Source organism: Phascolarctos cinereus, unplaced genomic scaffold (assembly GCF_003287225.1).
Source record: "Phascolarctos cinereus isolate Bilbo 61053 unplaced genomic scaffold, phaCin_HiC Scaffold_5;HRSCAF=322, whole genome shotgun sequence".
NCBI classification, from domain to species: domain Eukaryota; kingdom Metazoa; phylum Chordata; class Mammalia; order Diprotodontia; family Phascolarctidae; genus Phascolarctos; species Phascolarctos cinereus.
The window spans coordinates 444,016,563-444,042,608 of record NW_027555958.1 but is presented as its reverse complement, the minus strand read 5'-3'; the positions used below and the strand labels follow the sequence as shown (position 1 = coordinate 444,042,608).

The 26,046-nt window shown below is 40.9% G+C and overlaps 1 protein-coding gene across 1 annotated transcript in view; it reads right to left on the bottom strand.

Moving 5' to 3' along the window:
• The window catches only part of EPHX4 (epoxide hydrolase 4), a 35,668-nt gene extending 12,310 nt beyond the window's left edge, over positions 1–23,358 (bottom strand). Inside the window, exons 1-4 of the mRNA XM_020975435.2 lie at positions 22,733–23,358; positions 20,355–20,440; positions 4,082–4,239; positions 1,889–2,017 (exon numbers count right to left, since the gene is read on the bottom strand). Of these exons, the coding sequence (XP_020831094.1) occupies positions 1,889–2,017; positions 4,082–4,239; positions 20,355–20,440; positions 22,733–22,981 (622 nt within the window). The 5' untranslated portion in view covers positions 22,982–23,358. The remainder of the gene's footprint in view (positions 1–1,888; positions 2,018–4,081; positions 4,240–20,354; positions 20,441–22,732) is intronic.
• Positions 23,359–26,046: the final 2,688 nt, after the last annotated feature.

Here is a 26,046-nt window from a genome sequence, read left to right as displayed (position 1 = left end):
AGGATGGGAAGTTTAATAAACCCTATTTGCTAAAAGTACGTATAAGTGAGCTCAGCCACTATTCCTATTTCTTTCAGCTCCTCTTATGACAGCTTCAGAGTTCTTTGGAAGTGGGCTGCCACTACTGACAGCCATAGCCATCAGCCAGGAGGCAAATTAGTTTCATAGCTGCCACAGCTCACTATTGTCAAACCAATGTCATTACACAATCCTTTCCGCCTGCATTTTCCATCCTCACCTTCCATTTAAATAAGCAAAACAGTGGCTTAAAGGGTTTGTGCATGTGTATGTAAATTACATAAGGAAATATGCTAAGATTTGCTCCTCTAAGATTGTTATTAACCCTGATTTTCCTGTTAGGGATGTTCCCAAGGCATCTCAAAGTCAACATATCCACAGAGAATCCATTATGTTTCCGTCCAGACCCACTCTTCTTTTGAACTGGCCCACTGACATTGGGGGCAACAATGCTTCTCATCACCCAAGTTCGCAGCCTGAGAGTTCTCCCTGGCTCTTTACTCTCCCTCATCTTCCATATTTGATTGGTTGGAAAGTCTTGTATCTTTTTCATTTGACCGCTTATCTCTACTCACATCTGATCCAAATCCACTTCTCCTTTCACACCAACCACTGCAACAGGTCGGGCTTCATGTCTAAAGCTTTTCTCCTCTCTATTCTACTCTGTTGCTGTTGATTAGCTGTTTCAGTCACGTCCAACTCTGTGTAACCCCATTTGGGGTTTTCTTGGCAAAGATACTGGAGTGGTTTGCCATTTCCTTCTCCAGGTCACTTTTTACAGATGAAGAAACGGAGGCAAACAGGACTAAGTGACTTGCCCTCAGTCACACGGCTAGTAAGAGTCTGAGGCTAAATTTGAACTCATGAAGAGGAGTCTTCCTTATCCCAGGCCATCGGCTCTGTGCACTATGGCGCCACCTAGCTGCCCTAATCTATCCTCTACACAGCTGTCAAAGTGATACTTCTAAAACAAAGTTAATATTGTGCTATAAGAAATGATGAACAGGCTGAGTTCAGAAAAACCTGGAAAGACTTATATGGTCTGATGCTGACTGAAGTGAGAAGAGCCAAGAGGACTTTGTACACAATAACAGCCACGTTATGCGATGACTAATATTGTTAAACTGAACCCTTCTCAGCATTACAAGGATCTAAGACATCTCCAGAGGCCTCGTGAAAGAAAATGCTATCCATATCCAAAGAAAGAACTATGGAAGTTGAATCGCTATCATTTTTTTCCCCTTCTGTTGAGTTTTGTTTCCTCTTTCTGATGGTTCCTTCTATTGGTTTTAATTTTTACTTGCAACTTCACTAATGTGAAAACATGTTTAATAGGAATGTAAATGTATAGCCTATAACAGATTGTGTGCCATCTTGGGGAGGGTAGAGGGGAAGAAGGGGGAGAAAAATTTTAAATTCAAAAACATATGGAAGTGATTGTTAATAATCAAAATAAATTAATTAAAAAAAACAAAACAAAGTTAAGACTATGTCACCCAAACTACTGGCTCCCTTTCACTTATAGAATCACATCTGAACTCCTATGCCGTTTTGAAAACCTTCGCAACCAGACTCCAACCTATCTTTCCAGCTTCAGAATGTATTTCTCCCTTTCATGCACTCAACGAGGGCAGGAATTGTTTCATGTTTTACTTATGTTTTTGTATCCCCAGCACCCACCACCATACACAGTGTCTGGCACATAGGAAATGCTTAATAAATGCTTGTCAGGCTAATGAATCAATTGGTTGTAACTGCATGGTATATAACTACAGGGTGGGTGCAAATTTCTACTCTTGCATTTCCATCAACTTGGGCTCATTTGTTACATAAACACGGAAGCTTACAAGTAGAGGCTTGTAAAACTCACCTGTGAATACGTTCGGGTGAGGAAAATTAATCACAACAAGCTTGGTCACCAGTTCTGGATAACAGATGGCAATGAGCCAGGCAATCATGCCTCCCCAGTCATGGCCAATCAGAACACACTTGCTATAACCTGAAAAGAGAGCAAATATATATATACATACACATATATGTTCATAATACACACATATACACACATATATATTCACACATACATATGTACATACATATATATAGTGTATGTATATATCAGGGGAGAGAAAGAAGAGAATGAGAGGGGGCAGAGAAAAGAAAGAGAAAGAGAGGAGAGAGAGAGAGAGAGAGAGATTATTCTACCCTCATGAACGGCATTCTGGTTTTACTTCATATGATATAGTTGCCCTTCTGATCCCTCCTTGTTCTAGTAATAACAAGCAGCTTTGATATAATGTTTTAAGGCTGGCAAAGCACTTTACAAATATCTCATTTATTCTTACAACTACCCTGTGAGGTAGGTGCTATTATTATCTTCACTTTATAGATGAAGAAATTGAGGTGGCCAGAGGTCACGTGACTTGCTCAAGGTCTCAGAGTGGCTGAGTGCCTGATACTGAATTGGAATTCAGGTCCTCCTGACTCCAGGTTCAGCACTCTATCCACTGTGCCACCTAGCTAGTTTAGTAGACATGGCTTTGAAAAATGCTCTGCCATCATGTTCAAGAATATTATCAAGGTCCTAGTTTCATTAATTTGGTGGGGGTATCGAGTCTGCATTGAATATAACAATTATTTACTTCAGCAAGTCGTATTTAAGTTTAAATTTATAATTCTCTAAATGTGAGAGTCACATTTGTTTCTCCAGTGAGTATAAAAAAATAAAACCCACTGGTCTCAACTAATAGGGAATAGGTGTAGGTGGGAGGATAATAGGGTCATAGATCTAAATCTGGAAAGGAATTTGGAGGCCAAGTCAAATGCCACCATTTTACAGAGGAGAAAACTGAGTCTAGGGAAGACTAAGTGACTTGCCCAGGGCCACAGAGCTAGTCATCTTCTAAGGCAGGATTTGAATTCAGATCTTTCTGATCCCAAGTCTACCCACTGTACCTCCTGGAAGCCAGTGAGAATCAGGAAAGCCTGAATTATAGAATTTATTTTATTTTTTCATTTTATTACATTTTCAGTAAGGAAGCATTTATTTTCTCTCCCTACCACCCAATACCTCTCGAGAAATATGAACAGTCAAGCCAAAGAAATTGCCATACCGTTCAAGTCCAAAAGTGTAAGTTTCATTCTACATCTTGAATCGATCACATCTCTGTCAAGAGGCAGGGAGCATAGATCCGGCCTCTAAAATCGTGGCCAATCATGGCATAGATCTGAGACTTTGAGTCTTTCAAAGTCATTTGTCTTTATGATGGTGTTATTATTGTATAAATTGTTTCTTGGTTCTGCTCACTTCACTCTGTATCAATTCATCCAAGTTTTCCAGGTTTCTCTGAGCCTATTCCTTTCCTCATTTCTTATGGCACACTAGAATTCCCTATATTCATATACCATAATTTGTTCATTCATTCTCCAATTGGTAGGCACCCCTTTAATTTTTATTTCTTTGTCACCAAAAAAGCTGTTATAAATGCTTTTGTACATACAGATCATTATAGAATTTATTTTAAAGAAATGCAATTTTATTACTTGGAGTCAGAAAGACTGGGTTCAAGTCTTGGTTACTTACTAGCTTTTGACCTCAGGGAAATAACTTTCCCTCTCTGGGTCTCTTTTTCCTCATCTGGGAAATGTTGAGGCTAAATTAAATAACAGCTCAAATTTATATTGTTCATTAAGGTCTGCAAAGTGCTTTACATATATTATCTCAACAATGCTGTGAGGTAGGTAATACAGTTATTATCATTTTTTTTTAAAGATGAGGAAACTGAGGCTCAGAAAAATTATATGACCAAATGAACTCTGTGGTCCTTTTGCTAAACTAGGCTAATAAGATGTTGCTAAATAAAGATTCCATGGGGACTGTTTTTTAAATGAATGAATAATGAAAATACTTGTTTTTAAATGAGGACCTCTAAACTATTTTTAAACCATCTAATTCTTTCAGACAAATTTAATTGTCCCCTTTAAATTCCTGTTCACACTAATGACTCACTTAGCAAAAAGAATTATGCTACCTATAACCATATCTATAACAATGCTGCTCACATACCTAAAGAGTCTAAAATATCTTTTATGTCCATAACAATGCAGTCCAACTTATAACTCTCCTGATGAGAGGGAGCATCTGTTTCTCCATAGCCTCTCAAATCCAAAGCTACGACTCGATATTCACTTTTAAATTCCCGTAATTGGTGGCGCCAAGAATACCTGTGTCAGAAAGAGAAATTAAACATGGGAGATGAAGTTATCACTCTGGTATATTAAATGCTACAGAATTTGTAAGTGAAAAGCCATAAACTCATATGCCATTTGAGATGAAGAAAAAGAATAACTAGTATTTACATCATGCTTTAAGGTTTGCAAAATGCATTTGATCCTCTTAACAACTCCATCTGATAGGTAATATCATTATTCCCACCTTACAGATGAGAGAACTGAGGCAGAATGAGGTTGAGGTTCTAACAACTCATAAGTTTGAGAAAGGATTTGAACTTCCTGAATCCAGGGTTCAGAGGTCCATCTACAGTGCCCCCTAGCAACCTTCAACAGAAATAAAAGTGATATGTCTATTAGCAAGTAGAAAAGTGATGTTTGAGATGGGAACATTAGTTTTCCTCATTAGACAAGAACACAGGGTCTCAGATTCAGATCTGGAAAGGACTGTAGCGGTTACTTGGTCCAAAACCTTCATGGTATGGATGAGGAAACTGAGGCCAGGAGGGGTTCATGGGATTTGTCCAGAGGCAGACAGCTAATAAATGACAAAGCCAGACTTTGAACCAGGGTTATCTCGGCCTTGAGGAGTACTTTTAACTTCTTTTTTTACATTCTACCAAACTGAGCTGTCCTTGTCAAAATCAACTTTTTGTTATATTTTCACATACTATGATGCTATCAATCTGTGGAGCATTAACTGAATGATGAAGCTGAGCCACAGCTGGTGTGAAGTCATATCTTTTATCTCTAGGGTAATTAAAAGATTTCTTGATGACAAAAAATGAAAGTGAAGATGAATTGGTGAAACTGGCCAATCTAGACCAGCAGAAGGTGAAGAGGGTAAAACCCTCTTTCAATGGAAGATCATTTGATTGAACTGAGACCATCTACTTATTTCCCTGAAGAAGCACACTTTACTCACCTTATGCCACAGTAGAATGGGGCCCCATTTTTTTTTTAGCAGTAACAGCTTAGTAATGGATGAAACAGTCTAAAGATAAAAGAAAATCACCAATTACCCTTAGAAATATTAAAATTATAAAAGTTAGAGATAAACCTCTGCTTACTCAAGTTTAAATCCTCCTATGGTAATGATTTCAAATAAAGAATAGAAGTGAAATAAATACTGGGGAGACTAAACTAAAAAATTATTAATGAAAAAAGAGTCTGTAAGATTTTGTGAAATCCAGAGATCAATGAGATTTCAGTCCAGATGAAAAAAAGGTTTGGGGTAAAAATTAGATCAGAAGAATCACAGAAGTTTTTCATCAAGAAAGAACCTTTGAAAACATCAAGATGAACCCTTTCATTTCACAGATGAGGAAACTGAGGCCCAAAGTGGGGAAGATTTTGCCTGGGTGGGGGGAGAGGGGACCAACAAAGGTCTCCTGTAGAAGATGGCATTTGAGCTGAATCTTGAAGGAAACCAAGGAAATTAAAAGGTGGAGCTGAGGAAGAGCATTCCAGGCATGAGGGACAACCACAGCAAAGGTGCCAAGATGGGAGAAGATTGTCATGTGCCAGGAAAAAGCAAATAAGCCAGTATGCTAGGGTTGTAGAGTATGTGGAGGTGAGAAAAGAGTTAAGAATATGGGAAAGTTAGGAAGGTACTTGATTATTTATTGCTTAGTCAAGTTAGTCTGACTCCTTGTGACCCCACTGGGGGTTTTCCTGGCAAAGATACTGGACTGGTTTGCCATTTCCTTTGCCAGCTCATTTTACAGATGAGGAAACTGAGGCAACCAGGGTGAAGTGACTTGCCCAAGGTCACACAGCTGGTAAGTATCAGAGGCTGGATTTGTATTCAGGTCCTCTTGACTCCAGGTCCGGAGCTGTATCCACTGCACCACCTGCCTGCCCTGTATGCCAGGTTGTGAAGACCTTTAAGTGCCCCTTCATATTTTATCCTGGAGGTAATAGGCACCCCCTGGAGCTTAACTGAGGGTCATCTGTGTGTGTGTGTGTGTGTGTGTGTGTGTGTGAAATGGTCTGACCTTCATTTTAGGAAAATCACTATGTGGAAAATGGACTGGAGGAGACAGATGAGGTATGGTAACTGATTAGAGGTTAAATGTCATAGTTCAGGCTGTGTGAGTGAAGAGAAGGTTGAGCAGAGATGTAGGGAAGGTAGAAACAAAATCTGACAACTGATTCACATAGAAAGTGAATGAAAGGGCAGCTAGGTGGCACAGTGGATAGAGCACCAGCCCTGGAGTAAGGAGAACCTGAGTTCAAATCTAGCCTCAGACAATTGACACTAGCTGTGTGACCCTGGACAAGTCACTTAACCCCAATTGCCAAAAAAAAAAAGAAAGTGAACAAAAGTGGGGAAAGGAGGACTGAGCTTGTGAACCTGGGGCTGTTGGGTTATCTCCCTCATTAAAATGCATTAGAAAGCCAGGACTCTCATTGCATTTCTGTGTTTGTTTCTCCAGCACTTGGCACATAGTAAGCACTTAATACATGCTTATTCATTCATTCATTTATTCACACTAATATGAAGGCATTAAGTGCAAAAGTGACATTTAGATTTATGACTGTTATGACAGCTGATGTCTTCCCCTCCCCTCATTATACTCTCTCTACTGGTAGGGAAGATTGGAGATTTAGAATGTCATAACTCAGGCGGCAATTTAAGGAAAGACTGGTTTGAAAGGCAAAGCTCATCCTAGGACATCAACCCCTCAGTAGTTAGGCACCAGTTCATTCCTTCCAGTATCTCACAGTCAAACACACAGGACAAGAAAGTCCTACAAGAAAACTTTGTTCTCCAGAAACAAGGAGAGTAACATATGCCTACCCTAGACCAATGTAAACAGCCTTGGCTAAAAACAGGACTTCTATACACAACTCTCCACACCAAGAATGCCAGGACTGACCAGTAGACACTGTGGGGACAGGGCTCCTTAGCTAGCAAAGTCAAGCTACCACTCTGAAGAAGACCCTCAGCAAAGGAAAGGAGTGAGGGTGAGGGGAAGGGAGGCTGAGTCTGAATGATGAACAGCAAGAGGTCAAGTTCCCTTGTGAAGTCTGATAGGTCTTGTCTACCTACCTGCCTTGCATACAGGATAGGGCAGAGCTGCTGTCTAGCCTAGGTAGTAACAGCTGTGATGTCTGGGCAGTCTGTTTCCCTGCAGTAATAAAATGCTGGAAGCACACAGTACCTTGGCAGTGTCAGCACCACGGCCAGTGATTTGTCTAACTTTGTGGGGCCAAAGTCTTTCATCAGCTGTGGGAAATGAACGACAGTAACAACTCATATTTATATAGTGCTTTAAGGCTGGCAAATTACTTCCGTCACCACAACCCTGAGAGGTAGGTAATACGAGCATCATGATTCCCATTTTACGAATGAGGAAAAGAATGTCACTGAAGCAAGAAGGATTTGGAAATGTTGATAAACACTCACTCTTTCTAGGTTGGGTGATGGAAGCTGCTTTATTATTATTATTATTATTATTATTATTATTATTATTAGTGGTGGTGGTGGTGGTGGCAACTAGTATTTGACTATTCATATTTCCTCTAGAGGTTTTGTTTTTCTTTCTTTTTTTCATTGGGGAAAGTGGGAGAGTAAAGTGATTTTTGTTCATTGAAAACCAACAAAATTACAAATATCTTAAACAGCTAGGATTTATATAGTGCGTTAAAGTTTGCAAAGGAGTTCTGCTTCCAGGAGCCAAGATGGCAGAGCAAAAAGGTAGTCACTCTCACCCTCCCCTATTAACCTCTGAAAACCCAGAAAATATCACCCCAGAAAAAAAAAACCTGGAACAGCTGAACTAGAAGAAAGATGGGGAACAGCAGTGCAGCAGCCCAGCAAACGGGTCTCCCAGTGCCTCAGCAAAAATAAAGGAAGCAGCACTACAAAGGGCCCCAGGCAGATAAGCACCCTGCAGCATTCATCTGAAAGAAGCTGAAGAAAGCAACTTAGAGTCTTCCTAAAGTCCCAGCCTTGCTGATTCCAACCCAACACCAGGTAAGCTGTCAGAACCCTACAGCCTCCAACTGTCAACCAGGAGGAGATCCTGAAGCCCAGGTGGTAGAGCAGGCAAACACCAACACCTGGACCTCCGAGTGCCTCAGTGAGGGTGGGGAAACCGGTGGAAACCAGCTCAGAAAACCACCAGGTGCCTCGGCACTCTACCACAAAGGAATCTCCCAGTGCATTAGCAGAAACGAGGGAGGCAGCACTGCAAGGGGCCCCAGGCAGATAAACACCCTGCAGCACCCATCTAAAAGGAGCTGAAGAAAGCTAAAGGAAAGGAAAAGCAGGCAACCTAGAATTGCCTGAAAGTTCCAGCCTTGCTGATTCCAGCCCAACACAAGGTAAGCTGCCAGAACCTACAGCCTCCAATTGCCAACATAAGAGGCCCCAGCACACAAAGCCAGTGACCAAGACCTAGGCTCCCAACACAAGAAGCTTGGGTCAGTGCCCTCTGTTCCCCAGCAGGAGAGCTCAATCTCTTTAAAGGCCAGGGAATAAAGAAACCATGAGTAAAAAGAAATGTACCATAGATTCATATTATGAGAAGAGTGAAGATCAAGACAGAAATTCTGAAGAGGACAACATTGTCAACAAACCCACATCTGCAACATCAAAAGGAATATGAACTGGTCTGAAGCCCAAAAAGCCTTCTTAGAAGAGCTCAAGAAGGATTTTAAAAGTCAAATGAGAGAGGTAGAAGAGTCCTTAAAAAATACAATTGGCCAATTGGAAAAAAAGTACACTGAAGAAAACAAGTCCCTAAAAACACAATTGGCCAATTGAAGAAGGAAGTACAAAAACTAACAGAAGAAAACAATCTGTTAAAAACTAGAATTGGACAAATGGAAACTAATGACTCTATGAGAGAGCAAGAATCAGTCAAACAGAAACAAAAAAATGAAAAAATAGATGAAAACATAAAATACCTCATCAGTAAAACAACCAACCTGGAAAATCGATCCAGGAGAGACAATTTAAAAATCATTGGACTACCTGAAAATCATGATGAAAAAAAGAGCCTGGACAGTATCTTTCAGGAAATCATAAAGGAAAACTGCTGAAGTCCTAGAACCAGAAGGTAAAATAACCATAGAAAGAATACACTGCTCACCACCTGAAAGAGATCCCAAATTGACAACCCAAGGAATATAATAGCAAAATTCCAAAATTACCAGATGAAAGAGAAGGTGCTGCAAGCAGCCAGAAAGAAACAATTTAAATATCATGGAACCACAGTCAGGATTACACAGGACCTTGCAGCTTCTACATTAAAAGGAACATGATATTCCATAAGGCAAAGGAGCTTGGATTGCAGCCAAGGATCAACTACCCTGCAAAAATGAGCATGATTTTTCAAGGGAGGAATGGATATTCAATGAAATAGGGGCTTCCAAACCTTCCTGATAAAAAGACCAGAGCTCAACAAAAAATTTGATCTTCAAGTACAAGATTCAAGAAAGACATAAAAAGGTAAATGGGACAGAAAGATACAAATGTTAATAAGGGTGACTGTTTACATCCCTACAAGGGAAGATGACACTTGCAACTCTTGAGAACTGTATTTATTACACCATGTTAAAGGAGTATACATAAAGGGGTGGATATTAGTTGACTTTGATGTAATGATAAAAAAAAAATCCAAACAAGTGGGTTAAATGAATCCAAGCAGTGGATTAGTCTGATCTTAGAAAATGTACTGAGAAAGGAGGAGGCAGACAAAGATAAATTACATTACAGAAAAAGACAGAAAATCCTATTACAGCAGAGGGAAAGAAGGGAGGGGGTGAGCATTGTTTGAACCTTACTCTCATCAGATTTGGCTCAAGAAGGGAATAACATAATCAGTTAGGTATAGAAATCTAACTTGCCCTAACAGTAGGGAAAAAGAAGGAAGAGGAGGAAGGCAAAGGGGAAGAAAAGGGAAAGGGATAATAGAAGGGAGGAGAGACTGAAGGAGGTGGTGGTCAAAAGCAAAACACCAGTGAGGGGGGAAAAGAGAAAGGAGAAAGAAAAGCATAAATGGGGAGGGGGAAAGGATGGAGAAGAAGACACAGATAGTAATCATAACTGTGAAAGTTGAATCACTGTCTTTTTTTTCCCTCTTCTGTTGAGTTTTGTTTCCTCTTTCTGATGGTTCCTCCTATTGGTTTTAATTTTTACTTACAACTCTACTAATGTGAAAATATGTTTAATAGGAATGTAAATGTATAGTCTACAACAGCTTGTCTACCATCTTGGGGAGGGTGGTGGGGAGGAAGGAGGAGAAAAATTTTAAACTCAAAAGCATATGGAAGTGATTGTTGATAAATCAAAATAAATTAATAAAATCAATTTTAAAAAAATAAAGTTTGCAGAGCACTTTATATGCATTTTCCCCCTCCTTTGATCCTCACAACAATTCTGGGAAGAAGGTGCTATTTTATCCTTAGATATCCTATTTTATCCACAGATAAGGATCCTAAGGCATAGAGAGGTTAACTGATTTGCCCAGGGTCACATAGACAGCAACGGCTGAGGCAGGATTTGCACACAGCTCTTCATGATTTCAAGATCAGTATTCTCTCTACTGTGCCACGTAGCATTTGGAACCATCTGATTGGTTTTACAAAATGCAGTATCTTCTTTCTCTGAAGAAACTAATTTCCCAATGAATTATTCAATCTTAGTGTTTTCCTATGAGCTTCTCATGTTTCCTGGGATTGATTTTAGAACCAATAGAATATAGGCTTCCTGAGGGCAAGATCTATCTCATTTTGATCTCCACTACAAAACCCAGCATGTGGCAAACAGTAGGTGTTTAATCAAGCTTGTTGATCTGATTGTTTGTCTTAATACCTGGAGCACTGAACAGCTTCATTTAATGGAGCATGTTACTCATTTTGGTGACATCCTTCAGGAATGCCCCCTTGTTCACTAAAGGCAAAAATAGACTGATTTTTATGCTTTAATACCCCTCAAAACTAGAGAATTTAATAGGCCCTCTGATCCATGTGTCAGATTTATTATTAGTTTGCATGATAAGAAAGAATTTTATAATAAAGAAGAGGAAATGGTCTGGTCATGGGTTGAGAGTGAGGGCTGATAGGTGGAAGTCAGAATACTCTGATGGTACACTGGCAACAGGGGCAGGTGGGTGGCACAGTGGATAGAATGCTAGGCTTGGAGTCAGGAAGATTTGAGTTCAAATCTAGCCTTAGACATTTACTAGGCGTGTGACCCTGGACAAGTCACTTCACCCTGTTTGCCTCAGTTTCCTCCTCTGTAAAATGGGCTGAAGAACAAAATGGAAAACCACTCCAGTATCTTTGCCAAGAAAACTCCAAAAGTGACCATGGAGAGTTGAACATGACTGACATAACTGAACAACAAACAAGACATTGGCAATGTAGGAGAAAGGAAGGAAGGAAGGGCTCTGAGGTGCTGAGTGGATCCCCTGAGGTTAACTATGGTAACACTAATGTTATACAAGATGGACAGACATGGATGGTCTGCCGTGTGCACCATTGGAAGGCAATTTCTAAATCAATGAGATAATATCTACTTGAGGTTTTGAGTTTTTGTAAAAAATTATTTTTTTCAGTGCTTTGAATAAATCAGTGTTTGCATCTTCATTTGTCATTCATGATGGGCACCCTTGGCTCTGGTGGCTTTGCCTATAAAAATGACTCCTGAATCTATGTCTCTAGCCTTGACCTCTCTTCTGAGCTCAAGGCTTGCCTCTACACAAGTGCTTATGGAACATTCTCGACCTGAACATCCTTCTCACTGGTACCTAAAATTCAACATGTCCAAACCTCTCAGTGATTTCACCACTTGCCTAGTCTCCCAGGCTCAACCCCTTGGTGTCATCTTTCACTTCTGTCTTTCCTTCACTTCTCCTATCTAATCAGTGACCAAGTTCCATGGATTTTATCTCTGAAAAAATCCTTTATATATGAGCGCCATTTCCCCTGCCCAATGCTGACTGCCACAATCTGGGCACAGGTTCTAATCAACATCTGCTTGTACTCTTGTAACTGCCTCTTTTTTCCTTTTTTTTTTTGCCAGGCAATTGGGGTTAAGTGACTTGCCCAGGGTCACACAGCTAGTAAGTGTCAAGTGGTCTGAGACTTGATTTGAACTCAGGTCATCCTGACTTCAGGGCTGGTGCTCTATCCACTGTGCCACCTAGCTGCCCCTTGTAACTGCCTCTTAACAGGTCTTCATCCCTTCACTCTTTACCCTTGAGATGCTCACATCTTTCTTCTGTTCAGAAACCTTCAGTCCCTCTCTATTGCCTTACAGGAATAAAGTCTAGATTCTTTTGCCTGGCGTTCAAGATCCTCTACAACCTGGTGCCCATCTTACCCCTCCACTTTTATCTTAGTGTCAAATTGAACTGCTTGGTGCTCTCCTATGAGAGAGCTCTCCTATGAATTTGTTCATAGTGTTCTAGGGAAGCAGATAGACTGCTGGGCCTGGAGACAGGAAGACCTGAGTTCAAATCCCACCTCAGACACCAGTTATTCAACCTCCATCTACCTCAGTTTTCTCAATTGTAAAAAGGGTACAATTATAGCACCTACCTCTCCGGGTTGCCGTTAGGTTGAAATGAGATAATATTTGTAAAGTGCTTAACATAGTACCTGGCAAGTATAAATGTTAGTTATGATGATGATGACGATGATGTTATTACAATTATTATTGTTCACTTCAATTTCTCCTTGAAATCTGATTCTTCCATCATGTCATGACATATTCCCTCATGGACCTCACATAGTACTTTTCTCGTACTTCTCTAGTACACCTATCATGTTTTACTTTGAGTTATGTTTATTTGTGCACATGCCATATTCCCTTACCTATATGAGGAAGGGGACTTTGATTTAAACTTTGTGTCTACCCTAGCAACTGGGGTGCTCTGCACACAGTTGGTGCCTAACGAATATTTGCTGGTTTTAATTAAAACTCAACACCACAGCTTGTGATTTAAAATGATAAATTTGACTTAGGTATAATAATATTTACTACTTATTTATAATGAAAAAGTATGGTAATATTTATTATTTATGTGTTTAATAAACAAATGATGAATCTGTAGACTAAAATTTTGGTCTGGTGATTATACAAATGGGCTACTTATCAGATTTTTATTTTCTTATATATAAATTCCTTATATTTTAAAGTATCAAAGTACCATATAATTTAAATCATTTTCTCCCCAAAATGAAACAAGTTCCACTTTTGCTGTTAATAACAAATTTGTCAACACATTTTTAAATTAAATATTTCCTTATATTTTGACAAATAAGATACTAAAAACTCCCAAAAAGTAGAATGACAACTTTTCTAGTAAACTGCAAAAGAGTAATTGAAAAACGTATTGTCTTCATAAAGTTCCAACCCTAAGTAAAAAATGTACTGACATCTAATCTACATTTCAGCTCTCAGTTCTCCCAACAGATTGTGAAGAGCTCTTTGAGGGAATGAAGTATCTTTTGTCTCTTTTTGTATCCCAGATGCTTAGTACAGTCCCAGGCACATAGTAGGTTCTTAAAGAATGTCTATTGGGGCAGCTAGGTGGTACAATGGATACAGAACAGTCCTGAAGATAGGAGGTCCTGAGTTGAAATCCGGCCTCATACCAAACACTTAACACGTACTAGCTGTGTGACCCTGGGCAAGTCACTTAACCTCAATTGCCTCGCCAAAAAAAAAAAAAAGAATGTTTATTGACTAATTGATTAAACTTATGAAATGATCCATACGCCCTCTTTTTGTTGTTGTTTTAAACTCAAACCTTTAAGTTAGTTCCTGAGAACTAACTTAAATCTCATTGCAATGATGAAGTAGACTTGAACAAAGGCAGACCCTGGGCAATTTTCATCTATCTGATGACCAACTATTTGAACTATTTTAACCAACTATTTGAGGGGCAGCTAGGTGGCGCTATAGTGCATAGAGCGCCTAGCCTGGAGTCAGGAAGACTAATCTTTCTGAGTTCAAATCTGGTCTCGGACACTTACTAGCTATGTGACCCTGGGGAAGTCAATTAACAGTTTGCCTCAGTTTCCTCATCTGTAAAATGAGCTGTAGAAGAAAATTGCAAACCACTCCAGTGTGTTTGCCAAGAAGCCCTGGTTAGGGACATGACTAAAAAAAAAACAACAACTGAACAACAACAAAAATTAACTAGTTGAGTTATTTTCATCTACGTTTTCTTCTGCTTCTGCCAGCTAGTTAACAACAGCAAGGGGCTTATCAACACAATAGGCACTTTCCCAGGTTTTACTGTATTAAAATAACCAGGGTTCTCATCTTTACCAGGCAGAGTCCACTTCAGATGTAAAACATCCTTTCCTCCTCTGTTTTCTGGCTCTCTTGTAGAGGCTGGACTGTTGTGATCGGGCACTTTGTGCTCGGTGGCATAAATAACCCTTTGTAAAATGCTCACATGTCTCATCACTCAAGAATTTTGATGAATACATTTTATGCAGCTGGTGAGAAAAAGGACTCTAAGTGCTCAAAGAAACTGCTTTGTCAGCTCAAAATATTTTTAAAACGGATTCAGAAGGAGGAGAGGAGAGGACAGCAGAATGTCATCTCTTGGCAAAAGTCAATTTCATTTTCAAGTGTATCTGGCCAAGGTACCTTGGTGTGTGTTCATTTGTATCAGGTCCTTGTTAGCTTCCTTCAGCTGGACAGGCAATTGCATTGTTTTTGAAAAGTTCCTAAGTCTATGGAAGCAAATCTGGACAGTGGAAAAAACACCTTCTCTGGAGTTAGAGAAATGGGTTTAAAATCCTGCCTCTGACACCATCTATGTGTCACTGGATGTCACTTGACTTCACTGGGATTCAGTTCTCTCATCTTTAAACTGATAGGGTTGTTCTACATGGCCTCTGAGGTCATGGCCACCTCTAAATCTATGTTCTTGTGAATGTGTACAAGTCAATTGACCCCTCTGGGCCTCAGTTTCCTCATCTGTAAAGTGAAGGGCATATACTAGATATGGCCCCTACGGTCCACTCTGGTTCTAGAACTCTGATCCTATCTTATGGATAATTCTTAGATGGTGATGAGGATGCAGTATGAGAGGCTGTGCTACTGAGTGGAAGAGAGAGGTAGGCTTAGAGTGAATGAAACGGGTTTAAATCCCAGGGTTCTGACACTTAGTTGATGGATGAAGATGGGGAAATTTCTGGCTTCTTCTCTGACCCTAGAATGGGGACTGTTACTTGTACTACCTACTTTCTTAGGGTGCAAGTAACAAGGACACTTGCTTTCCATAAAAGCGATGTTAGAGAAGTGAAGAAGAGAGAGGACTCCCACACCCAGAATGGATAGGATGGTGATAAGCAAGAATGAAGATCTTTTCAACTCTCACTTTTCACCTTTTGTCTTCCAAGGAGAATGATCTTTATACTTGAAAGAATAGAGGGGAAATGGACTAATAGAGAATTGATAACCAGAATAAGTAAGACAGTACCCTGGTTGGTCTTCTTGAGTTCACATCACCCATCCCAAATGAACAACATCTTAGGGTACCAAAAGAAAGGACAGCCAGGGTTGCTGACGGGTGGTTTTTGAGGTCAGTGGTTTCTGAAAGTTCAAAGAGAATGGGAAAGGAGGGGCAGCTAGGTAGCACAGTGGATAGAACACTGGCCTTGAAGTCAGGGGGACCTGAGTTCAAATCCAGCCTCAGACCAAACACTTGTCACTTACTAGCTGTGTGACCCTGGGCAAGTCACTTAACCCCAATTGCCTAAAAAAAAAAAAGAATGGCAAAGGAACCAGAGTTTTGGGGAAGGGTAGATGTCTCAATTTTTAGACAAATGAAGAGAATGGAGCTTATAAATATTGGCTAGTTTTGCTTGGCTTCAGGAAATTAGGTGGGGCAGTAGATAGAGTGCCAGGCCTAGAATCAGGAAGACCCATATCAAATCTAGTTGTGTGACCCTGGACAAGTCACTTAACCTCTTCTTGCCTCAGTATCCCCAATTGTAAAATGGGGATAATAATAGGGTTATCATCCCAGGGTTGTTGTGAAGATCAAATGAGATAATATTTGTAACTCGATTAGTTAGCACAGTGCCTGGTGCATAATAGCTACTTAATAAATGCTTATTTCCTTCCTTCCTGGCAAAAGTCTAGTACATACTTTTCATTGGCAGCATATTTCACTGTGTGGCATAGTAGAGAAAGTGCTAAACAGAGTTAAGATAAGCTGTGTTCAAATCCATCTGTGACCATGGATTCTTAAGTTCTTTAAACTTCTTAATATGGGCTCCTTAACTTGATTCTGTTTTGGTTTTTTTTAATTGAAAACTGTATTTCAATATAATTAATTTCCTTTGTGATCCTATGTATTTAAAAGCATTATTCTAAGAAGAGTTCTATAGACTCTGCCAGACTTCCAAAAAAGTCATGACCTTTGGAGAGCAATTTGGAATTATGATCAAAGAGTTATAAAACTGTGCATATTCTTTGATCTGGCAATACCACTGTTAGGTCTGCTTCCCAAGGTGATCAGGGAAAAAGGAAAAGAACTTATATGTCCTAAAATATTTATAGCAGCTCTCTTTGTGGTGGCAAAGAATTAGAAATGGAGGTGGGGAATGGCTGAACAGATTGTGTTAAATGATTGTGATGGAATATCATTGTGCTGTAAGAAATGATGAGCAGGATGATTTCAGAAAAACCTGGAAGACTTACACAAACTGATGCAGAGTAAAGTGAGCAGAACCAAGAGAATGTTGTAGCTAGTAACAGCAACATTGTTCCAAGAGTAACTGTGAATGACTAAGCTACTCTGAGTAACATGATCTTTCAAATCAGCTACAAAGGGCTTATGAAGGAAACTGCTGTCCACCTCCAGAGAAAGAACTGATATATAGAAGTATGCATTGGTAGTTTACACACACACACACACACACACACACACACACACACACACTTATAAAATGTTGGCTTCTCTAATGTGGGGTTGGGAGGGAGGGAGACAACTCAGAACTTGAAATTTAAATTTTTTGAAATAAAGATTAAAAAAAGTCTGTGATCAAAAAATAGAAAGGATATGAAGCTCTGCTCTGGGGCATTTTTAAAAAACTAAATTATGGGAAGGTTTGACACACTGCCTTATTATTAATAGGAAAGTAAGCTGTTAACTGGGTAGCTAGTTAATGCAGTGGACAGAGCACTGTGCCTGGGATTGGGAAGATTCATTTTCATGAGTTCAAATTCAGCCTTGGACACTTACTAGCTGTGAGTGCCTGGGCAAGTCACTTAACCCTGTTTGCCTCAGTTCCCCCATCTGTAAAATGAGCTGGAGAAGGAAATGGCACATCACTCTAGTACCTTTGCCAAGAAAACCCCAAACGAGATCACGAAGAATCAGAGACGACTGAAACAACAAACAAGATGCTGTTAACTAGCAATATTTTCACCTGGGACAGGTGGGTATGCACCAAATAGTGGTGTCAAACTCAGAAACGAATTCCTGAAGCTGACGTTTGACTTTGAGCGCCATAAATTAGCATCATTGATGTTGTATTGTATTTTCATTTATTTTGTTAAACATTTCTCAGTTACATTTTAATCTGGTTCCTGCTGTACTTGGGAGCTTCTGGCCATTAGTACTCCAAGTACCAACTCTGAATTTGACACCTCTGAGGCTCTCCAGAGATTTCTATCGTGCTGTAAGGGCTCAGTACAAGTGGGTTGACACGGCCAAGGATGGAGCCTGGCAAGAGAAGAACGATGCTGTTGATGGATGACGCCATATGCTTTTGCACCTTTATTCACATTATCTCCTCTCCACCTGGAAAGCCCCCAATGGCTACCTGCCAAGTCTTACCCGTGCTTCGAGGCCCAAATCAAACGCTACCCCCTTCCATGAAGTCAAGTTATGATCTTCCTCCAAATGGATGTGATCTCTAACTCTCACCATACTTTGTGTACACCTCTCTTATGACACTAATAATTTAGTTTCCATTACAGTTACTTGTATGGATATCTTATTCCTACTCCCTCACCTACCAAATTTAGACTCTGCACACATATGGTATTTAATAGGTGCTTATTGAATTGAATAGATGTAATCTATAATGGAATAATATCAAGAACTGAGAGGAGTAGAGTAGATATTTTGGGGCAAAGCATAGGATCCTGCCCTGAACCTCTCATATTACCCCATCTATTCTACTCCTCATGCAGCCTGAGGTATTGTCCACTTTATCACAAGTAGAGTCAAACCCCATTGTCCTTAGTTAGAAAAAAATATGGCCAAACTTTCATTTTGACATTTTATCTAAAATAGAACTCCATAAATAAAGGACTCTTTAGCACCAATTTTGCGTTCATTCAGTAAATTCTGGTTTTCCCATCCAGCTGTTGACCAGCCTTTAGCTTATAAAACATCACAAGATCACAGCCAGAACTATATGATCAAAAACCAATTTCTCCTTTCACTGAGCATGAAAAAAAAGACATTTTTCAAGTTCTGGTAAAAAAAATCAATAATAGGTTGTTTTTTCTCTGTACTTATTATTTGTCATGTAGTGTTCAAATGTGGACCAGACAGTCTACACTTGAGTTATCTACTCAAGTATAACTGGAGCAGGTTGCTAGTTATTGTATAATAAAGAGTAGTGGGGTGGGGGTGATAGAGCTATAGATTTTCTTTCTAAGATCTGTGCTAACCACTATCGTGAACTGTAGTATACATGACCAAAAGGAAAAGATAAAATATGCATGCACACTATAATGTGTTCACTGGAGCAGATAGCCACCTTCCAGGACCTCAGTTTTCTCAGCTGTTAAATGGGGGAGCTGAATGAGGATGGTGTCTGCTGCGCCTTCCAGTTCTAATTTTCTATGAAATTATCAGCTTCTTGATATGTTATTAGTTAAAAGTGTGTTGTAAAGTTGATGCCCACTGGCTGGGGAATGGCTAAACAAACTGTGGTACATGAATGTAATAGAATACTAGTGTGCTGTAAGAAATGATGAATACAGAGAAGATGGAAAGATCCATGTAAACTGATGCAGAGTGATGTAAGCAGAGCCAAAACACAATATATTCAGTGACCACAACAATGTAAATGGAAAGAATGACAGACAACACACAAAAAAACCCAATGGTAAATGTAACAAAATTATAAAGACAAGAAGGACTCTAGTGAAGAGATATGAGAAGACACCCCCACCCTTCATGGAGGTGGGAGGTGCTCAGGTGCTACTCATGGCACAGGTTTTCAGACTTTCATGTATCCATCAGTTGTACTGATTTTTTTCCTTCTTTTAAAAAAATACTATTTGTTACAGGAGACAGGTCTGTGGGAGGGGGAAGGGGAAGAATACTGGGGTTAACTATGATAATGTAAGAAACAGAAAACATAAATAAAAACATTTTAAAAATATTTGATGATTCCTGTGTACATTCATGTGCCCCCTTCCTCCCCCAAGACTAAGCTTCCTTAAAAGCAGTAGCCTCCTGTCTTTTCTTTCTTTTATCTTTTAAAAAAATTTTTTATCTTTTCTTTTCTTCTGCTCCACTGCCTGGCCCCTAAGGCCTGACTGCAGTATTTTGTTATCATTATTATTATCATTGTTATCATTGTTGTTGTTATTGTAATTATTATTATTCTGGATCTGTGATTTCATTGGTATAGGGAATTCCCTGTATGGAATCTCCCTTCACTCATTCAGACTAATTCATTTGACTATGTCTTATACTGATGGAGAATTACCCAGAGCACTGAGAAGTGACTTCGCCAAGGTCACACAGCAGCCTTGTGCCAGAGGAAGGATTTGGACTCAGGTCTTTGTGACTCCAACACTCTATCTACTATGCCATCTCCTGAGAGCATGCCTCTTGGTATATGAAAATTTGTAGCCTGAGTTCTTTGCAGTTGCTATTGGAAACATCCATGTTGTTAAAATATAAGCTTAGGAGGCTGTGATGTGCATAGCTGTGCAAAATCCCACCATTCAAACCCCCTTGGGAGTAGTGCAAATCCCCAGTGGCAACAAAAAAGAATTAGAGAGAGCTCTGTCAAATGGCATGACTAGAAAATGAGAGATCATACCATGAAAGGTCAGTGAAGTCTTTAATGAAAGGAAGGGAAGTGGTTTTTACCAGAACTCAGGAAAGCCGTGTAACAGCAGCATAAGTGGCTTGCCCCTCTCTCCAGCAGCTACATAATGAAACCTTAGCCCTGAGTCCTGCAGGAGAAGAAGAGATTACATATGGAATTTCAGTGATATTTTGAAATACCAAAATAATAGACTTAGTCTGCTTTACCTTTGATTTTTAAAATATTTGTTTGTATTATTTTGTAACATCAACAAGAAATAAATAAAACCATGACTTATCAGTGGGGTAAATTCTTCACTGTAACTTTCTTCCCTATACTACTCTAGGGGCAGATCATACATTATGAGGTAGGGAAGCAGGGTCACCATTGTGACTTTCATCCCACTGAGGTGTCACATTTCATCAGTTCTGGCTTTGTAAGGCGTAGAAAGAATTCTAATCTGAATGTATCTCCCAGTCTTGTTTACCTCCTCATCACATATTTTGCTCAGCATACTAGTCAGTATCTATGCCATCAGTTACATAATTCACACCTCTCCTCCTCCCTTTTTTTAGGTCTTTGCTTCCCACATTTTCTTCCGGTTGGATGCTGTTTATACAGTGCTCCTTGCTGCCTGTTTCCTCCCTCTCTTGGCCATTTTAGTAATCATTCCTGACAGTGGAATGCCCTGAGTGTTCAACATTTCACTTCATAGGTAAGTGACATGACAAGACAAGAAGAAAAATTGTAAGAACAGAGAGAGACACACAGAGAGAGACAGACAGAGAAACAGAGACAGACAGACAGAGAGACAAAGACAGAGAGGCAGAGCTAAGGAGAGAGGGAGAGACAGAGAAGCAGAGAGGTGGAGAAAAAAACACTAGATGAACAGGAAAGAAATATGGAGTAAGCAATAGAAAGGAAAGCAAATGAATGCACAAGGAGGAATGAAAGCTAGCAAAGGCATGAAAGGCCCAAATCAGGAAGTTAGAAACTAGAGTTTGGTCAAGCGTCCCAGAGCAGCCTTCCAGGTACTCAAAGAAAAAGAAACCTCCTGGAATTTCCACTGCTAACTCCAGACCTCTTACTGCTGGTTTAAGTTGGTCCAGGAGAACCTGTCTGACTTTTGTCTTGAGGTTAGAAGATACACCTACCTAGAAACTTGTGAGGGGCTCAATGGTTATGAACTGATTGACAGATTCTCCCAGCTCGTCTGGTCCAATTAAGTATATTGTGTACCACCAGGATTTCGGGAGAATGCTGGCCCCCTGGCCCCGCCCCTCCATCTACTGGACAATTTCCATCCCAACTGGAGGACTTCCTTGTCCTGGAGCCTGTGCAGCAAAAATGTCACGATGGCTCAGGGCTCCCGATTCCTAAAGGAGCCTGGGAGCAGATCCGTGGCCAGGTGACAGCAAGTAATCCAAAAGCCAGATTGCTTGGTGCAGTGTGCCTGGGTCTGCCCGTGTGGCAGGGCACTGAAATAGAGGCCCTGGGGGGCATCTATCTATCTGCAAGGCCATCCGGAAGCACAGGGAAGGAAGGAAAGGCTTACGTTTTATTCGAGTTCTCCTTAAGCTTATTGCACTGTCCCCCTTCCTCCTCCCCCTCACCACATGTACTGTAAATCATTTGCTAATAATTTCTAGGGCATCCGGGGATGCACAATTCCCGGCTCTTCTAATTTTCACTTTCTCAAATTTTCCATGAATTACTCTATCGACTTTTTCATTCCGCGCATTTTTGGCGCGGCCAGGCTCCTCATAACCACTTGGATATCATACTCACTTCCTTAAGATTGATCTAGGTTCTAAGGGCAAAAAGGTTACTGGAGAAAACCCCTCTGCTCTGCAGAGGAAAAAAAAAGACCTACCGTGTATGTGTTGCGGGGGGGGGGGGGCCGACAAGTGAGGATAGGATTCCTGTTAACGAAATTCTAATCTCTCCCCCCACCCCTTCCCTTTCTTCAAAACTGAGCTTTCAATATGGACTGCTGTTTGTCAAATCTGAGTAAATGTGCGGATGTGCCCCCCCCCCATTTCTCTTCTCTCTCTCTCTCTCTCTTTCTCTCTGTCTCTCTCTCTCTCTCACACACACACACACACACACACACACACACACACACACACACACACACACACACAGAGGAGGGATGGAGGCAGCAAACGTGAGCACAAGTCTTGGCCCCCCTGCACTCCTCTTTCTGTTCCGAGCCCCCCATCAGATCTCTCGCTGCCGTCTGAGAGCCCCCTATGCTGGCGGCCCACCGTCCCGGTTCCTTGGTCGCGGCACGGCTGGGTACTGCATGGTTTGGCACCAAACTGCCCCCGGGTCACGAAGACGATTGGGTCTCTCCGGGACTCTCCAGCCTCCCTCCCTCCCGGGCTGCGCTGCGCTCCCAGCGGGGCTGAGCCGTGGCAGGGGGAGTCTTGGCCTTTACCTTAATCCGCACGTAGCAGTGGGTTCCCAAGGAGGGGTCGTTCAAGCAAGCTGGGGGGTTCTCCCGCACTAGCCGCTGAAAGGTCTGGCTGGGTCCTCTCCCGATGCTCCATAAAAGTTTCAGCAGGTGAATGGAGGCGCAGAGCCCACAATAGCCATACACCAGGGTCCAAAAGAGCAGAGCCCAGAGAGCGCCGGTCAGTCGCGCGGTCAGCAGCGGCCAGTAGTCTCGGAGCCTCGCCATCACCATGGCAGGGGCGGCTCCGGTGCCGCCGGCCGCTCAGCCCCCTTCCCCGGCGCTGCGGAGCTGCGTCCTCGGCCCCTGAGCCCGGTACCCGAACAGGCTGGCGCCGGCTCCTGGCACCCCCTCCCAGCCCAGCCGGGAGCACAGACTCGGGGCTGAATGAGGCGAACCGAGCAGGAAGACAGGCTGCGCCGAGGGGACCCTCCCCCCGCCCCCGCCCTTCTGCAGAGCCTCAGATGTGGACTCCCAGCTCTAGCCTCCCCAGGAGCCCGGGGGGACCCTGCGCTTTCGTGCACAGCCTTGGCGTAGCTTCGGAAGGGCTCGCGTGGGCCCCGCCCGCTCCGTGCCGCTCTACTGGTTATGCTGGCAGCCGCGCTAGGGAGAAGGCTTCACCCAGCTAAAGGGGGAAACAAATGATGCTGGCCTTCAAGGTTCACGTTAGGCGGGGCTTGTAATTAAGAGACCAGACACAAGTTGTGGTATACGACTGTGATGGAATACTATTAAGCTTAAGAAATGAGGAGCACGATGGCTACAGAAAAACGTCGGGAAGACTTACACGAACTGATGCAAAGTGAATTGAACAGAACCAAGGAGAACGTTGCAGGCAGTAATTGCAATATTGTACCATGAGCAAGTGCGAATGACCTAGCTACTCTGGAAATGCAATAATCCAAGACAATTCTGAAGAATTTAGGATGAAACATGCTACCCACATTCAGAGAAAGAACAGACGGAGTCTGAACACAGAGCAAAGGATATTTTTTTAAACTTCATTTTTCTTGGGTTTTTTTTTGGGGGGGTGGAGAAATCTGTGTTTTCTTTTGCAACGTGGCTAATATGGAAATGTTTTGAAAGACTTCACATGTATAATCTATATCAAGTTGCTTGCCTATTCAAGGGAAGGAAGAGAATTTGGAACTCAAAATCTGAAAAAAACATGTTGATTTGTAATTGAGAAAAATAAAATAAAATAAATTAAGCTTTTAAAAAAGAGATTAGACACCTGTCTCTCAAGAGGCAGATTCACAAAGAAAGTTAAATCCCTCAGGGCTAGATTGTAAACTTTTTAAGGGCACTCTAGTCACACTTAGGATGGAAGTTTTAAAATGTACCTTTGGTAGAATGAAAGCCTACTTAGAGCAGTGAAGACAACGCGGAGCCCATTCCCACTGGATCACTTAGAAGCCCTCCAGCATACTTTTAAAGTTTAAGATCAACTTCCTACATGGCTGTCTTTTGTAATTCTAAATCAAAATAGAATATCATCCTATAGCATAACCATTGCATACGTGCGTATATGTATAATATATATGTGTGCGATCTAAAAGTCCTTTGATTTCTTTCTTTGTTTCCATTCTTTCATCAGCAAATGTTTATCCTTTGATCATTGCCAAGTCTTCTGTAAATGTGCCATAAGGGGTCCATGAAATGTGCTGGAGCCTTTCTCAAGTCCTCTGATATTACATGAAATGTATTTGCTGCCCATTGCTTATGCTGTCCTCTTGATACATAACCAGTCCATCTTTTTATTTTATTTTTTGGTCAGATATAGAGTATAAGATATAGAGTATAAAATGTAATTCTTTTACTCACGGAATTTACAATCCAATGTCGAGTAGACATGAAGCCATTTGATAAAAATGTAACACAGTAAAGGTAAAACTGTGCAATCCAGATTCTAAGCACTAAAGTTAGCCTGGGGAAACATGTGAAACTTTTGAAATAGGCAGAGTTTGACTTCATTATCTCTGGCTACCCTAACTACCAAGTATTCCCTTCCTCTGTGATCTGGATGGAGCAGGAAGTAGTTGTGTATACCCAGATGCCAGGGCTTTGAGGAGGCTACAGGAATAAGACAGAGCTTCAGTCATTTGGGTAAATCAGCAAATTTAAGATATTTCATAGAGTGAGAGGAGGCATCAGAGGCCAACATACTTATTTTATGTACGAGGAGACTGATGCCCAAAGAGGTTGGCTAAGATTCCCCAGGTTCTAAATGACAGAGCCATAATTTGGACTCTGGTTCTCTGTCTCCAAAACTACCATTCGTTCTACTGTACAATTCAGTTAAATGGCAAATATACTAGAGTCACGACTAAGTACCGGACAGTCAAAGGCCCATCTAGAGACTAGGACTCTGGACAGATCAGTAAGAGATCTAGCTGTTCTGAATTCAAACATTTATTAATCATTCAATCAACAGACATTTATTAAGCTCCTACTATGTGTCAGGCTGCGTGTGAGATGCTGGGGATCCACAGAGAGAGCTTTCATTCTATGACAGTGCTATTTAATATTAATCTGCTGAATAAGAATTCACATTCCAATAGCATTTTAAGGTGTGTGAAGCCTCATCTTCACAGCAACCTTCTGAGGTAGTACAAGTATTATTATTTCCATTTCACACACAAAGAAACAAGTTCAGAAAGTTATTTCCCACCTACTAAGAGACAAAGCCAGGACTCAAAGACAAGCTCTTAACTCCAAGTTAAGTGGTCTTTCTCCTATCAACATTTATTTCAGCAATTCCGTTTCTGATGTTCAATGTTGAGTCCAAACTAGAGATAAAGTCCTGTAGATGGTGAGTTCCTCCAGCTTCTCTTGCTTACAGAGGATATTGTGTTGATTGCATCAAATCCTGGACTACTGCAGAGCCTCTTGAATGAGAACTATAACTATTCAAGAGTTTAGACTAACTATCTACACAGGAAAAACGAAGCAGATGAGGAATATTTATTGTCCAGATAGTGATAAGAAATTGGATGGACAACCCGTAGAGCTGTTCCATCAGTATAAGCTTCTTAGACAATGGATGTTGAATTGGATCCAAAACTGAATGGGGAAAAAAGTGAATTGAATTTCCTTTGGAGAAAATGTGGTATTTAGAAGGACCCTAAGCTTCTGTGGAAGGACCTCTTCTAGCCATGGGCAAATTGTCTACTGTTTCATCTCATAGATAACTAAACAAAAAGCTCTAAGAGAATGTTAGGAGCTGGAGACTAGCACAGTTGAACCCAATTAAATAAAAAAAAATGTAGGTCAGGAACAAACTTTGGTACCTCTGTTCT